The sequence below is a fragment of the Megalops cyprinoides genome, chromosome 22, assembly GCF_013368585.1.
Source record: "Megalops cyprinoides isolate fMegCyp1 chromosome 22, fMegCyp1.pri, whole genome shotgun sequence".
Classification (NCBI taxonomy): Eukaryota; Metazoa; Chordata; class Actinopteri; order Elopiformes; family Megalopidae; genus Megalops; species Megalops cyprinoides.
Window position 1 is genome coordinate 18,718,056 of NC_050604.1, and position 17,717 is coordinate 18,735,772.

The window sequence follows — 17,717 nt, forward strand, 5'->3', positions numbered from 1 at the left end:
AGAAGATATTAATGTACTGCTTCCAAATCCCATGCTTTAAGAAACAGTGATTCCCCCCATCCAAATGCAGCAATTTCTCATGCAGTGAAGCATTACGGGTTACAGCACAATCCCCTCACAAAGAGGGCTTGTTCTGTTCTGTAACCTCTGCTGGCAGAATCAAAACCTTACACAACAATCAGCATTTTATTGCTATTGCTTTTCGTAAAACAGACCAGCCAAGGAGGCCCAGAAACAGCAGCGCAAATTACACAGATTACGGTGTGATCAACACCTTCTTGTACCGAGTAAAAGTAAGCCACATCCAAGCTTTTATTTATGCACAAATAAAAAAATTATAAACTAATGGATCTAACAGATGCTCGTAACCATGAATGTAAACCCGGTAGAGTGTGAGGGACCACTACTAGCTGGTGGAGTTGCTCCTTGGTGTGGTCTTTGCTGTGTTTCTCAGCCCGAAAAGTTCATTTGTATCTAATGACACACACAGAAGCGCGGGCAGAAAGGGCTACATTTGCTCTCCCCGGGCAGGTTCTGCCATTTTTTTTGAGGGAAGTGATGGGGTGAAACTGAAGCAAACTCCACCCAGAGAGGAGCGTCTGTTAGGTGTGAAGGCCAGGCGAGGTGCAGACCCTTGTGGCTGTGGCCCGGCTCTCGCTTTGGGGGGAGGGGGGGTTAATATGTGTGAGTTCACTCCACTCGGGCCAGGCGCGCGGCAGCGACCACCATGCCGGCTGACCTGCTGTAGCGCACGGCGGCGGGCAGCACGCGGATCCCCGCCTTCTCCAGCTTGCGTAGCCGCCGCGCTTCCTGCTCCTCCTTGCCCTCCCAGGCGGGCGGCGCCGCCTCCCTGCTCTCCCCTCCCCAGGTCACCGTTTTCTGCCGACCGGGACCCGAGACCCTGGGGCCGGGCCCCGCCTCCCTCTGTGGCCCCGCGGGTCTCTTACAGGGCACCCTGCCCTCCTCCTCCTCCTCCTCCTCCTGCACTGACCCCTCCTCCTGGATGGTCTCAGGGTGACTGGGGGGGTCAAATGGCGGACACAGGGGGTTTTCACAGGGAACACACTCTCAGATCCTCTGCATGTAAGTGTGTGCAATGCTGGCTAATGGAGTCTTTACACAGCCTGATGTGTTATGGAAACGGAGGTTATTCTACAGGTAGAGTTCAGAAACACATGAGACTTCCAGCCAGTGAAAGAGCAAGGAAAAGCAGCACCTGGCCAGGTTTCTGTTTTTCCACCCCTCCATGTGTTTGTTCTTACTGTGCCCACCAGCCCGCTGCAGGTTATTAGGCTTTCAGATGCTAGCTCAGATCTGGAGCTTTACAAACAGACCTCTACCCTCCACTGGCTCCTCCATATCCCCTGCTGCACAGCCCATGATTAAAGGCCTCAGTTCACTTTGTTTTTCCACCCTACAAATGAGGCGCGGAGACGTTTTACAGGTGTCCGCATCAAATTTGGAAATCAAAGCTGGAGGTCCACAGCGCTCTGAAGTGCTCTCCCTCCAGCACGGGTCTACACAGGATCCAAGAGCAGGGTGCAGCCAGACTGATAACACTGCTCACTAAAGGAAAGCCTTTTCCCCCGACACATTTGCTTTCCCAGCAAATTAAAGCAAGATATACCATTTCAAAGGCCTTTTCACAACATGAAGATAAAGGTTTGGCTCATTTGTAATCCAGGTCGCTGCTGGGCCATAATGATGATTTATGATTTTTTTTTTACCCAGTTATTTCCTGAAGATTAATTACTCCAAGTTAAACAACAGATTCAAAATGGAAAAAGGACTGTACAACAGAGAAAGGCACCTGTGTACATGTATCAGCCAACAACAAAAAATATCAGAGTCTGTGGTGTCTTCATTGTTGAGATAAACACCTGCTGTTACCTGAAGGACTGCCTTTCCTTCTTTTTCAGATGTTCATTCATCAGATTGCTTTACCTTACTGGCATGTCTCGACATTAGACCCAAATAAAAGAGTGAAAGGAGACACACGGGGATAAACACGAATACAGACAAATTGATGAGTAGCTGATTGAGCTTGGTTCAATAAGGCTGTATACTGTACCTGTATATGTGTGTGTGTGTGTGTGTGTGTCAGTGTATATGTGTGTGTGTGTGCGTATCTGTGTGTGTGTGTGTATGTGTGTGCGTGCACGTGTCAGTGTGTATGTTTGTGTGTGTGTGTGTGTGTGTGTGTGTGTGTGTGTGTGTGTGTGCGCTGTTGTTACCTGAAAGGTCTGTCTCCTCCGATGGGGGAGGTGGCGGTGCTCCAGCTGGACCGGCCCTCCTCGCGCTCCGCCCTCTTCTTGCGCAGGGGGGTGGGCACATAGGCGCTCTGGTTGCTCTTATTGGGCAGGTACTGGTTGAAGGGCATGGCGCTGCGCGGCTCGCTGTAGGAGGTGCGGCGGGCCAGCATGTCGTCCTTCCGCACGTCCGGCAGCTTCCTGTGGGGAGCGTCAGTCTCGGAGTCGCTGCCGCGGCCTGGGGGAACGGGAGGGGAGAGTCAGCTGGGGGTGCTAACAGCCGCCTGCCTGACCACAGCACTGATCTGACCCCTATGGTGACCAACACCATTCACATGTTCCAGTGAATCAGTCACACATCGGAGGGAAACACCACCACTCCTCTCCCTCCATAACATAAGATGACATGACTACTGTACTGCCACAGTGGTTTGACTACTACTGCTACCTTCTCCAACTCCCAAGGCATTAACTGGACTATGACAGTGTGGCACAGTGGTAAGAAGCAGGGCAAATAACTGAAAGGTTGCTGGTTCAATTCCCCACTGCTGCTGTGCCCTTGGGCAAGGTACTTAACTCACAATTGCCTCAGCAAATATCCAGATGTATTGAATGGATAACATGTAAAACTGCAACATATGTAAGTCATTCTGGATAATAGCATCTGCTAAATGCCAGTAACGTAATGTAGTAATGACACACTAACCCAGTCAAGCACATTTCCCTGACTAGGAATTATATTATTCCTTTTTTACAGACAGATCAAAACCGATGTGTAATTAGATTAATATGCTTAATAATCGCATGTAATCGCAAATAATTACAGTTGTTTAAAGAACAACCTTGAGTGCCTTTTAACAAGCCAGGTGAGAGAAAGTGAGTTCAAACATCTAATGACGCTGACAGTAAAAAACACACTGCTGTGAGCATGTTCACTGCCTGCATAAAGCTGAGCGCTTTAGCCTTGGCAGCTGCTGGAGTTCTGGCACGGAGCAGCCGTGAGGGCCGCTAGCGAGAGTGCGGGATCCAGGAAATGCGCCCATGGTGGCCTCCTGGCTCCTCAGACCTGCGGTGGCTTCGCCTGCCGTACGCCGGGATACCCGGGTCTTCGCACTCAGTTACACCTGGCTTCGCGGGAGTGCACGGCCCAGGGTCTTTGCACCATCGCGCAAATGCCTTTCCAAGATGTCCGCCAGATGTGCGGGACTCTTTTCCAGCACCGGGAAAAACGCATTCCCAAATGCGTGCGCGGGTCTCTCAAGAGCGCACCACGTCCGACAGGGCCATGCGGACAACACATTTCTGTGAAGAGTGCGCTCTCGTTCCCTACTGCTGTGAAATGTGGCGTTGATTACCTCTGCCTCAGTGCAGTGCTTTCATTTTACAGTCATGTTGCGGGATCACTGTCATCCCCAGAGCTGGCAACAAAGGTCAAAGGTCAAAGGGTAGAGCCCCCCCCCCCCCTTGATGTATTACAAGTACCAGCTGCACATCTGTCCCAGGCATGACAGAGACACAGCTGGTAACAGCAACGCCTCTTTAAACAAGAACTCTGCACTTTGTCATCTTTCCACACAATGCATTAAAGTGACTCATGCTCCTGTATCTTTTTAACATTTTTTTTTCCCTTTGCAAACATCGTTCATGAATTTATGTGTTATTTAAACCACATTCATTTCCTTGCAAAACAATCTGATTTCTATTTCAGTATGTGTAACTTGACCACGATATGTCGTAACACTATTTTTCTAACCTTAAAAATCTATAATTATATGTTTGACATTGCGTTGTAGTTATTGTGATTATGCAATGCTTTCTGAGCTACCCTGGAAATGGGCATCTGCTAAATTAAATCATAATATAAGGAAAAAAACATCCTCAAGCAGAATCTTTTTAAAAACCTGACAGATTGCACTGCATTTCTACACCAATCCACCAGGGGGAGCACGATGCTCTGAGGGGAGGGCTCAGTGTCTTGAGTTTGTGCAGGCACCCCGGCACCCTGTTAATTCCACACATACCTGCGTGGATAGGAGGGCAGGTTTACGATATTAGCTTCCTCCGCAGAAACAGATGTCTCGTGCAAAGCGGCAGTTTGAGAGGGAGAGAGAGAGGAAGAGCCTGAAAGCTCTCGAGAGCCGTCCATTTGGTCCGAGTGAGGCGGCCTGCGTATTCTCAGACCCACTTAACTAAAGCATCTCCATGCCAGCACTGGCAGAATATAATTACTCATCCTGTCTCCAGTAACCACGGTTAGTCATAAACACAGTAGAAAATGTCCTATTTGAACATCTACAGGTAAGGGTCACATAATGTCTACATAAATATCTATCTAAAAAAAAAGTTTGCCAACAGGCTGGCCACACAAACGTTTTTATTTTGGGTAACTGGGCTACCTCATTCTGGCAGTAGTCGATAAGACTTGGCCCCTGTGGTCACGCAGGGTGTGAAAGCACTACGTCTGAGTGGTTCTGTCTATACACCAGCAGTCTGTCACTCCATCTGGGGTGCCTGGACCTCCTCCCAAAAACCCTCTCTGGCTCACTGTCCTGCCAGTGCTCTCTGTCCATCCTGCTCTTCCTCACTTAACTGGACTGATTTTATCTGCTGGCATGTTCCTCAAACACAGGCACAGTGCCTCTGTGTAGGTAAAGCAGTGCAGGTAAGATGTGCCTCGTTGCAGGTAAGGCCTCCAGCAGGGCGGCGCTCCATTCTCCCACCTATCTAACGGAGGATGACTGTTCAGCGCACTCACCTGAGACCTAAGCATTGCGGCTCCTGGTAACATTAACCGCGTAGTCACCGCACAACCAGACAGGCACACTGCTGTTCTATCACAGTCACTGCCGGTGGAGGAGCCTCTGAAGAGGACCAGCACAGGTGACACGTGTATACCTATTACACACTTAAAAGCCTCCAGAAATCAGGCTGTTCTCTGACAAAAAATGCAGCACAAGGCTGTCAGAGCGCGCCCCTCAAGGGTCTTTCAGCCGGCTCGCTAGCTGGATTTCCAATGGTCTCCTCTGGTTTCTCAGCCGGACAGGGCAGCCTGCATTTTGTGCTTCAGCTTACCTCACGCTGCTCCCTGCTCCCCCAAAATCCCCCCCCGCCCCCCATCCCTCTGCCCGAGAGGCAGCCGCTTCCTCCGCGGTTTCCGCTAAGACGCGCACGCACGCAGTACAAACAGGATGCTGGCTTCTATCGCCACTTTCGGAATTCGCAACTCCTCAGATCTGCAGAGAGGCGCGTTGTGCAGCAAAATTGATAACTCCGCACAGTGTTCATTAAGGCAAAAATAAACTGCACGTGGTATCTGACAGAGCACTCACAATCCTTTACAGTGTCAGTTTCGGGGCACAGCCTAAAAGCATCCATCGCATTAGTTGTTTGTCTATTTGTCTGGCAGACACCCTCATCCACAGTGATTTACATAGTTTACACTTCTGCATAATATCTCCTCTGTTTATTTGCCTGGCTGACACTCTTATCCAGAGCGTTGCTCAAAGGCACGACAGCGATGGCCCCTAATCCTGTTACAGCACCAGTCAAAAGTTTGGACACACCTGATTAAGATAATAGGAAACAGGCATTCAAAGACATTTTGATCTAAAGGCCTATGCTTAAATGCTTGAAATCTGGTTCTGGGACAAATATAAATAGTGGAGTTGATGCCTACGTATGAATTTCTTTCCAACAATTTAAAAAAACATTTTTTGGCTGCTTTGAAGAATCTAAAATATAAGATAGTTTTGATTTGTTCCACACTTTTTTGGTCACTGCATAATTCCATTTGTGCTATTTCATAGTTTTGATGTCTTTACTATTATTCTAAAAAGTGGAAAATAGTCAAAATAAGGAAAAACACTTCTATGGAGTAGTTATGTCCAAACTTTTGACTGATACTGTACATGTCTACCTCCTGGGTTACTCCAACACATCTTTGGCCTGAAGAACCGCACGGCATATAGGAGTCTCAGAGCTCTCCCTCTCTCTTCTTGCGTAAGTGTGTAAATATTTCCCCTGCAGTTTATTAGTCTTGTTCTTTATTAGTCTGTCTCTGTTTCACTAAAAACACCAAAGCCCTTTTGCCATGGGCCTAACCCTGTCTGGCGCGGAGCCTGGCTCACAAATTTCACGGACCACCGTGGTGTTTCTCCAGCTGCTGCAGCGTCTGAAACCCTATGGCTATCCTACAAACACCTACTAAACAGCCAATAAAATCGCACCAAAGGCTCTTCTCTGCTAACGATTACTAGCTCACTTTACGATCACCGTTTTAACATGCACATCTAACAACCTGAAGCCCTCTGAGAAAAAGGAGTAAGCAACCTACGACAGACCCCACAGAAATTGTTGCGTTCGACATCCCGTGCACACATGCTACGGTCGCAAGGCTGATGTATGAATGGTTGGTGTGTTCAACCACATTCTGTGGCGTGTATTTCATACTGCAGCGACTGCAGGCCTATGAGTGGGCTGCCACGGCAACGCCCCCCATTTCAGGCCTGAAAACCCCAGCGGCCAGCCTCTCATTCCAGGGGTGCGCTGGCGGGAACATCATGGGAAAGCTTTCGGCCCGAAAAACATGGGGAGGCAGAGCGTTTGGCTTGGCTCCGGAGCTTCAGGGAAAGAAGTTTTTTAAAAGCCTCTGGACGCATGATCGGCGTGGTTTTAAATACGGGGATTAAAAGTATTTTTGGCTTTCTCTTACTCTTTCAAAAGGTCTAAAAAAAACACCTCTTAAATCAGTGGCTTTATTTCTTTTCTCCTTCACTGGAAGGGTACGGTCGAGTGTGATTGTTAATGCCAATATACTAATATCTAACCCTATTGGAACGCAGCATTTCCTCACTGGCAGAGACATGGCGACTCATACTTAAGCGATGACCTTCATGGTGACAAGGGGACAGCCTCAGATTGCAAGCTGAGGCTGCTTATGGCTGCAGGAGCTAATCAGAAGTGTGTCTCCGCCGATAATGCGCTGTGCTCTACAGCTGACAGGTCTTGTTTGGAGCCTAATGGAGCCATGGCTCCTCGCACCCATCCCCAGGGAGACTCCCACTGCTTTGGCACCAGTGAGAAGAGAGCAGCTGCAGGCCCCAGACAGACAGACAGACAGATGCAGGCCTGGAAGGCTATAGGGAAGAGGCCGAGACACCTGCCAGCCGTCCGTCACTGGAGACACACTGGAATACTGAGAGACACTGACAGACACACTGAGACACAATACTGTATATCTCAGCTCCTGTACAACTGTAACCCACTGTGCGCCTCAAAGTGTCTGAGTCCTGTGTGGCTCAGTTCTGAGACAGTGAGGAGACACACTGACTGAGAGAAACTGAGACATACTGACTGAGAAAAACTGAGACACACTGACCGAGAGAAACTGAGACACACTGACTGAGAGAAACACTGAGACACACTGACTGAGAGAAACTGAGACACACTGACTGAGAGAAACTGAGACACACTGACTGAGAGAAACACTGAGACACAGTGACTGAGAGACACACTGAGACACACTGACTGAGAGAAACACTGAGACACACTGACCGAGAGACACACTGAGACACACTGACTGAGAGAAACACTGAGACACACTGACTGAGAGACACACTGAGACACAGTGACTGAGAGAAACTGAGACACACTGAGACACACTGAGTAAGATACACTAATTGACTGAAGCAGATATGTAGAAAGACAAGCACTGGAAATGATAACATTCTGTCTAGACTCATGGGAAACATTGACATATTAAATTCACAGTAACTGAAAATGTTAACAAGGATTTCACAAAATGGAATTAATTCTGCGTGTTTTACTGCAGTAGACTACGATGCTGAGTGACTCATGTGGTGATGTACAGTAAAAAAGAAAATAAAAACATACGATGGAAAACTGCAGCATGCTTCAAAGAATCTGACTCAAAATTTTTATGTCTGATTTCCCTAAATAAAAATAGCTGGCAATTAATTAAATTGGATACATATTCTGTTTCAATAGCAAAGCATCACAAAACACATCTGGTTCTCCACTTGATATGTGAACAGTATGTTTTAAATTTGTCTGAGCAACAACTGGATTTTCTTACAGAATATTAAAATTGAAAAATACATTTTGTACCACGCTGAAACATTCAGCTCCTCACATCTTTGATGAAAGGCACGAAGAGCGGCAGTCTCACACACGTTCACCACCCCCCCGTTTCCTGGTAACCGTATCTATGGCAAGCCGGTGCTGTGAAATTCATTCGGGCGATAATCCTAACTTCACACCCCTCCGAAAGAGGCCGGACACATTTCACTGCATGCCCAGCCCTTAAACCCGATGCGTTTCAGCAGACAGTGAAGTGAGGCCACGCACCACCCGGCAACCTGGGCGTACCCCGTCAGCTGGTGGCGGACAGGCCCTGGGCTCAGCTGACGCAGGGGGTCACACAGGGCCATTCTCTGCATTGTGATGTCACGCTCTTGTTTCCCCGGCAACCCCGCTCCTTTCGGAGAGGAACCTCCAGCCTAAGAGCATTCCGAGGTTTGCAAAATTCCCAGCATTCCAGTTCTACAAGCACAGCCTGTCACCAAAGGTTGGCCCTTGGCATAAAGACACTATGGCCCTGCAACACTGTGGGTGGCCTTGACCCTTTCTCTGTAAAGCAACCTAATCACTTTCAGTCACATTCATATACAGACTACAAAGCAAAAATTATGACAGTAATAATGCTCCTTTACTACCAAGACAAAGTTACTACTGTTAATTATTGTATGCTTAGTTGTTCCCCTCCCTGCACCCTGTAGTTTAAAACACATCCTTCCTGAGCATATGTATTCTCTGGGGTGCTAACCATCAACGCTTTCCTCTGATCCATGCAAAACAGAAATGAAATGACAGACACACCCCACAGTTTCCTTCTACAGGGGCCAATGAGTGTACAAGAGCTGGCAGGACTGCAGTTAAATCCCCCGCATAACAGGGTCCCAGTGGTACGCAGTCCGGATCGAACGCAGCTGCGACCGGGCTGATCTCTCTGGCCATGAGACGGAGGCGCCGCGGCGCCCCTGTCAGGGGCGGGGTACCCACCATCGCTGCTGGCACGGATGACCACGTCGGGGGAGGGGGTCTGCTGCGAGCGGGAGCCGAAAGAGTCCAGGCTGTCGAAGGAGTCGTCCCGTCCGTGGCGCGGGGGTGAGAGCGATTCGCTGCGCTCTGTGTCCCAGCAGTCTATGTAACCGCTGTCCCGGATATTCCGCTTTGGGCTCTCAGTGTCCTCCGACTCCTATCAGACACACACACAACCACACACACACACACACACAACCACACACACACACACACAACCACACACACACACAACCACACGCACGCACGCACACACACACACGCACACACAACCACACACACACAACCACACACACACACACACACACACACACCCACACCACACACACAACCACACACGCACACAACCACACATGCACACACGCACGCACACGCACGCACACACACGCGCACACACACATGCGCACACACGCACACACACACAGGGGAAAAAAGGTTTTTCAGTCCTATTTTAAAATGATTCCCGACTAAAGCTTTACCCACAAAGAGGTCTGTTGCATACCCTTTCCACAGACAAAAAGTAGTTGATTCTGTGCCATCCTGCTGAAGGCAACATATCTCCCTATGGATATAGCCCATCAGACAGACTCAGCTACCAGCTGCAGTGAAGTGGTCCCCTCGGTCTCATGCAGGTAAGGTGCAGGGTGAAGGTGTGGGTACCTGTGGGCAGCTCATAGTGTTCCATCCCTCCAGATAGCAGAGCTCTCTGAGACACCAGCTTCTCAGGGCACTGGACTCCACCACACCCCAGAAACAAAAGCCTCAGCAACAGAACAGATCCTGCCCTGATAATAAAAATCTCTTGCTCCTAACAGCTCTAGTTCTCTCCCCTCCCTCTCCTCTCTCTCTATCTCTGTCTCTCTCTCTCTCTCTCCCTCTCTCTCTCCATTTTCCCCTCCTTCCTCCTGGCCAACAGCAGGCTCCACAGAGAGTCCCTGTTCTGGAGGCAGGGGGGGGTCAGCTCTCCCCTCCATGAGAAACTGTGTGTGCCAGAGATGGCTTTCTCTCCCCCTGAGAGGAAGCTAGCAGTCTAACACCCCCCTTCCTGCCCCAACACACACACACACACACACACTCACGCACACACACCCTGTCCAGAGTGCTGGAGGAGAGAGTATGTGCAGGCATTTGGGCATTTGGGGCTGACCCACATGTCTGGGGCTCTGGGACAATGGCAGGCTTTGACAGGACACTGTTGTCAAGGGAATCCCCCCAGTTCTCAAATATGTGTTTTAAAACCCTGCTTAAATCCTACCTTCACTCAGAGTACACGGCAAGCTGCCCCAAAAGACAGCACAGCGCTGACTGACTGACCAACCAACCAACTCACAGTCTGACTGACCGATTTACTGATCACCAACCACCTGACTGACAGACCACAGACTCACTGACTGACTGAATGACTTGACCGACTGATTCCCGGTCCAACTGACTGACCAATCACCTGACTCAGGGACTGACAGACTGACTGACTGACCAATCACCTGACTCAAGGACTGACAAACTGACTGACTGACCAATCACCTGACTCAGAGACTGACAGACTGACTGACTGACCAATCACCTGACTCAAGGACTGACAGACTGACTGACTGACCAATCACCTGACTCAGGGACTGACAGACTGACTGACTGACCAACTGACTCATGGATCAACTGACTGACCAAACACCTGACTCGCAGGATCTTTTGTTACGAATTTTTGGATCCCTGGTTCACTCTCTCATAACTCTGGTGCTAAAAACAGAAATCACAAAAGAAACACAAAGCAGACCTACAACACTTGTCAGCGGCACCTGCTAAAACACACTAATCCTGGAACCCTTCCAGAAACCTCTGCCGTTCCAATTCCCCTGTAGGGCAACGGCGCTGTGTGTAATGCACCCGTCTTGCAGAAGATGGCATCAAACAGCCTTGTCCTGAGATGACTGGTTGCTAGAGGCATTGCTATGCACTTGAAGGCACCCAAGTTCACACAGCTAATGTTCTCCTTAAGACAGGAGTCTGTAACCAGACAGAGGGCTGTTAAACTGGGAGTAACCCCTAGGGCTGAGCACAAGGTTATCACTTGAGGAGTTTCCAGAGAAACAGGAGTCCTTCACATACAGTACAATAGCATACAGTACAGCACACAACGCCAGCCTTGCTTTGTGGATTTCCAGCTACAGAGAATCAATGAGAGCACTGCTGTATCAGCACATTAGCAGCTCGGCTACATCAGAACGATGTTGTCATTTTCTACACTGTCATCTTATCAGCACAAATCTGATCACATCGTAATATATTTTTTTTAATTATACAATGACACAACGCAATAACAAAACCTTTTTGTGGGAAAATGTCTCTGCAAAATGACATCATCGGCTTTGCAACTGCTCTCTCCTTGGGAGAGGGTCACCAGAGCACCCAACATCCACCAGATGCTCTGTACACACACTCAGACTAGAACTTTATTGGCAACGTCCAAGACGACACAGAGGAAGCCATGAGAGGACGGGGGGCTCTTCATGCAACCTTCCCTCAGCGGGTGGGCCTGAGGTGGGGGTGGCTGGGCTTGGCCAAGCCCATGGTATGGAGCTCACCTGTTTCCTCCAATCACAAATCCACAATCACAGTCTATGACAGATCAGTTCAGCCCAATCACTGACTCAGGCTAGTAAGATAAGGTCTCTTATAAATCAGAGGGAATGTACGAACTGGGAGCGCTCCCAAAATGATTTTTAAACTATGTAACAGCAGGGATCGTTGCTCCAGATCCAACTCTGTATCTGCACATTTTATCAGCCCACTCATCTATTTATTTTTATCACATGACCATCTATCACCCATTCATCTGGCACTCTTCTCCCCAGGCAGCTGTGGATTACATATATTACAGTAGGGGAGCTGTGTCAAGCTTTGGCAACCGAGACTGGAGAGCACCTGCTGAAGGAACAGCATCAGAGCAGTGGCCCCACCCGTCTCAAAGCCCAGCCAGCAGAGCTGTAGTGTTTTCATCACGCAATACAATGAAAATGATGATGATGACCCCTCTCAACAGACTGGACTAAAGTGTGCCGTACCTTCCGCATCTGTGACAGCAAGCCTTCGAACTCCTTCAGGTCCAGCGTGGGCCCGTTGTACGACGTGCAGCTGTTGGCTGCCTTCCCCAGCCAGTATATAGTGATCAGAACCTGCAGGGGAGAAACCACCAGCACCCAGGTCACAAACAACCAGGCAGAGTGAGGCTAGAATGCAGTCTACGGTGAGTCTCTGGAACGCAGTTTGCATCAGATGGAATACACTTTAAATGAAGGGCCAACTCCGCCTGTAAAACATCTGTTTCTTCCACTTTCTCATTTTCTTTCTGCTTTTTCAAATGCAGACGATCAATGTCCAAATAATGACACATTAGTCATAGTAATGAGACATGAGTTATAGCAGACAAAGAGAATATATAATACAAAAACACGCATGAAAGATGGAATGCGATTTTACGGCAGCAGAATCTAGAGCATCTAAGGTTCACTCAGTGGAGCTTCTGCTCCAACAGTAAGACTACATCCAGGACTGTGCTTGTCAAGCCTCCCAGTCCTACTCTCAGCCTCACTCTCCCGACGTGCTCTGTGTAAACTGCTCTAATCCCTGTTGTGCTGTTGTGTTTGCTAGAAGACCACGCAACATAACATAACCACACAATCCCAGTGTTGTCATAGCACTGAGGAGCTCTCAACAATGAGGAAAAGCAGACATAGATGCACTGTACACACGCCCACATACACCCACACACAGATGCACGAAACAAACACACACACACACACACACTCTAAATGATCACACGTTGTGCTGTGCATGCACATTCTGCCCGGTCAGTCTCTCAGGCCGATGACTGGACACAAAAAGACGGGCGGTTTCCCTCCCTCTCTCATCTCGCTCGCTCCCCCTGACAGTTAGCCACATAGCTGGGGTGTGATGTCAGCCACAGCCGGGCGCACGCAGGTGAATGAGCTGCAAGCTCAGACAGAGGTCTGCTAGAGTGGGATGTGGAACCAGGTGCGCTAAAGAACAACAGTCTTGCCCTTTCTGGCCCGGCGGTTCTGCCATTATGTCATTACGCTTAGCTCTCGCAGTCCAGACTGGGTCACTTGTATTTCACCCCTCACTGCCTGTAGGTTTCACATACAGGCTTCTCGCACTGTCTGCTGGGTCCACACACGGTAAGTAAGTATCAGTTCGGGCAGCACTTATCAAACTGTGTAAGCAATTTGTTTATCTGTTAGATTAGAATGACTTGTTCGGAAGGCATCCCCTTTTATGTTTATCATTTGTTTCTTTCAATTCTGGCCCTTATCTTTATTTACTCAGACCCTGACGGGCTCTTCAGTGCCAAAGATACAGCTCTCCTTCACCTCTCCAAATGTGGTCAGAGACATTCGCTCTCTCTCATACAAAAGCTACAGCAGCACAGCACTGACACCATAGCTGATAGCTAAGTGTGTTCGTGTCTGACGCGCTGATAAATGGCTCCTTTATCTGAGCGTGTTAGCTTTGTTCAGGCTGCCTGGTGAATGATGAGGCTCGAGAGGCAACACTCTTGAGATGGTCTATGATGCAAACTGACATTGGCATGACAGCACTCCGCTTGCTGAATGGGAACAATGTTTTCAAACATGCGCAATCCCAGAATCCACTGCTCCTTGGTTAACCACTCATTTTTGTGTTTGTTTCACTTTGTGCTTTTGGCGCTTAAAAAACGAAAAAGAAAAATTTAGCCTAAGATAACCTTGTGCAGCTTTCTTCAATTAAATGTTTAAAAAAAACAAAAATTCATAAACAAGTAAAAGTTTGTATGCCAGTAAGAAGAGGGAATCATTTGTAAATATTTTTAGTTTCTGAATTAGACACCACTTCTGAGGAAAGAAATGCATTAATGTACATTGATATGAAGGCCTTTTTAATCATGTACAGTACTGTGTTTGGGTTGGAACAGTGAGAGGTAGTTGGCTACAGCAATATAAAGGAGAGACTATAGACAATATAGAGGAGAGAAAACGGAGGGGGGGGGTTATATAAAGAGGGAATAAGGAAGAGTGAGAAAGAGAGGGGAGAAACAGGCAAGGAAAAGGTAAAGGAGAGAGAGAGGGAGAGAGGGAGAGAGAGAAGGAGAGAGGGAGAGAGGGAGACAGAAAGAGAAATTACTTACATTCTTCAACTTTCTGCTGCAGTCTGAGCCCCTACAAGGCAGAGAGAGAGAGAGAGACACACAGAGAGTCTGTGTTATCAGTCAGACAGATGCAGCGTGCGCCAGCAGGGGAAAAAAAATTACAAAAACAACAACAACACAGGGACATACACACTCCTCCGTATCGGAGCAGTAGTGGAAAAATCCACGCTGGAAATGCAGGGAAAAAAACTGAGCAAAATAACGGAGCTTGCTCTCAGCAGCCTGCAAAGACTGGGAGGTGCTGTTTTTGCACATTCTGCACACAGAGGTTTAGTGCAAACCTGGAGAACCGTGGAAACACGGCCTGTACTCACACTGCAGCTATCTCTGACTTATACGGAACTATGTGGTGACTTATGGGGAATTATTTAGTGACTGCAGGTTTAGTTTGCAGTCACCTGAGATACCTGTGAAAGGTGTTTCCTGAGATTCGAAATACTACGTTCAGCTAACCAATGAAAAATTGACGTTTGAGATCAAATACAGCATGTCAATACACTTTCAAATGGCATGGTTGTTTTGTGAGAAAATGAAACCCTGGGTGTGGGTTTGTGTTTGGCAGGGCAAACAGAATTTAGAAATCTGGCTTGTAAAGGCCTTTGCATGTCTTGTGTATGATGCTAAGCACGCTTTTTTCAGTTTCAAATTTTTTTTCTGACTTATTACAGACAGCCTAATATGTAATTCAGTTAGGCACACGTGTGAAAGGACACATTTAAAGTAAACCACTGTTCAGAGAACATTTCACTTTGCTCTTTAACAGTTCTTCAGCAACTAAACTTTCAAACACCTTAAATAGAATTTATTAGTTTCTCAGCAGTAATGTAGCACAATGCTGCTTTCCACCCTCTACTTAAACTAATCACAGAAAGTATCTTTCAGAGCATATCTAATCAGCCTGAGGGGTCCCGCAAACATGCTAAAATTCTTCTGCTATTCTGCTAAAATCCTTCTTTATTAAAATACATATTTCAAGAGAGCTTGACTTCAAACTGCACTCTTTCACAATCTTCTAGCAATGCTTGTGTAACTGAAAATAAACAGCAGGGGGCATTAGTGGTAACCGGTACTTAAGAGGGGCATATGTCCATGCCATGGGTGTCCCTGACGTAACACCTGCCTCCGTGCCTCGTACAGCGCTTCACGCCAAAGGCACGATGGTGATGAGATGGAACTAATTGTTTTCCGGCCGGATCGATGGCCGCGCTCGCTCCAGATGAGTCTCGGAGAAGCACCACAGAGGGGTAATTACTGGGATGTCCCGGGCTGGAGGGGGTGTGAAACGGCCCAGCTGGTGTCCCTTTACCATGTTATTAACCCCGCTGACAGCACGGCTTGGCAAAACTGAGAGGCTTTAATGGGGATGGTGACTGATGTATGGTAGTATACTTGGCTTCCCTTGTCGAGCCAGATTGCACAAGTTAACTTAGGGTAGGGCCTGAATAGCATTATGCCCACAATTTTGGTCTGGGAGTGTTGTTAGCCTGGTCTGGCACTGTTGCTCATTCAACTTGAATGGATACACTTCTGTTCTGCTGTGCTGGAAGTCACTCCGGATAAGAGCATCTGCTAAATGCATGTAATATAACGCAATGTAACGGGGATGGCATTGCGCCACTCAGAGCGGACCCCTCTGCTACTCTGCAGTTCAACAACGGGTCCATCCCTGCTGTTCCCAAACATGCCTGACAGAATACACAAAGACCTCTGTTTTTTCTTCCCCTCTGTGCCTTACAACCCCCAGCCCCCCCCCCCGCCTTAAGCCTACAAACCTTGAATTCCACAAAGCATTAGATCACACTTCACGATACGGCCCATTCTCCCTCTCTCCCTCCCTTTCTCCCTCTTGCCATCTGTCACTCAGATATCTCGGGGGTCAATCAGGTTTCCAACAGCGATGGCAGCTATGCTACACCAGCACGCTATAGCCACTCTGTGGCTCTGTTTTCATTCTTTCCCCTCTAGAGCTGGGGGAACACAGGTGTGAGTGCGCTTCTGCGGTACCTGCCTGGTAACTGACAGGCCACGGGTATCAGCACTCCCAAAAGGCACACAAGGTCAAGGCTCCCTCAAACTGTCTGACAGTACAGTATGTTTTCATGGATCAACAGGCTATGGGTCACACTCCAGGTAAAGCACAAAGAGCTCTGAGGTACATTAAGCACCTTTTATATTTTTGTTTGTTCTGCAAAACCGGAGTCCAAGACTTGTACAAAAGAAACGCATTCAGTCAGTCAAGGCAGACATATAGGTAAGCGCACAGGTGGTTGAGATGGATGGACAGGTAAGTAGACGGCCGGTAGAGACAGACAGATGCCTTACTTGAGGTTGGCGCGTACGGAGGTGTCCTGGAGGTCTCCCGGGTCGAACAGTTGCGATCCCTTCAGTCCCAGCTCCTCACAGCCTCGCAGGAACAGGGTCAGGTTGTCCTGGAGGAAGAGAAGGGGACACAGCTCTTACACAGCGGCCGGCAGCCACTCACCCACTGAGGGCCGAAGAACCAGGCACAACAGCTTTACTTCCCAACTGCCATGTCAGTCAGCATTTCCCCCTCTGAATGAGAGCTCCAGCACAGAGCCACACCCCCCGATTCAGAAATAAAATCTGTGCTTTTTATAGGATGCACAACCCTGGTTCAGAGTGCAGTGATGAGTCTCTTGAACTGCCCCACAATAGTCTGTGGGAACGTTTACCGATACCCCTGCTGACGTTACTGATGCAGCAGAATATATCAGTTACCTACAGGAGAAAACTCTGCTGAGCCGAGCCCTTTCACACGCGATTGATGCTTTTGTTTTCCCTCAATTCATGCAAGCTCTGTCTTTCCACATGGATGAGGAATGAGGAGTGGGCTTGTTTTTAGGGCTCCTTCATGCAAAAAAAAAAAAAAAAGAAAATTCCAGAAATCAGATCCAGAAAACGAAAACAAAATGCAAATCCCCAAATTCTGAGCTATTTCCAGTAACAACTGCACATGCTGTGTTTGTTACCCGCCCGCTGCAAATTCACCGAGCCTGTTCCGAATTACAACTGATGAGCGAAATCCCGATAAAGGAAATAAGCACACGCTTCCTTGCCCAAATGCCTGAAATTAATCACGGTTAAATTAATACTCACAAGGACCGCATTCCAGCGTACTGTACATT

General features: G+C 48.3%; 1 protein-coding gene across 7 annotated transcripts in view; it reads right to left on the reverse strand.

Moving 5' to 3' along the window:
• LOC118769441 (LIM and calponin homology domains-containing protein 1-like) overlaps positions 1 to 17,717 on the reverse strand; it is a 102,838-nt gene that overhangs the window by 29,059 nt on the left and 56,062 nt on the right. For all 7 annotated transcript variants that reach the window (XM_036516540.1, XM_036516542.1, XM_036516539.1 and 4 more), the window contains exons 4-9: positions 16,894 to 17,000; positions 14,551 to 14,581; positions 12,431 to 12,541; positions 9,330 to 9,525; positions 2,235 to 2,487; positions 740 to 1,018 (exon numbers count right to left, since the gene is read on the reverse strand). In XM_036516540.1, coding sequence (XP_036372433.1) covers positions 740 to 1,018; positions 2,235 to 2,487; positions 9,330 to 9,525; positions 12,431 to 12,541; positions 14,551 to 14,581; positions 16,894 to 17,000 — 977 coding nt within the window. The remainder of the gene's footprint in view (positions 1 to 739; positions 1,019 to 2,234; positions 2,488 to 9,329; positions 9,526 to 12,430; positions 12,542 to 14,550; positions 14,582 to 16,893; positions 17,001 to 17,717) is intronic.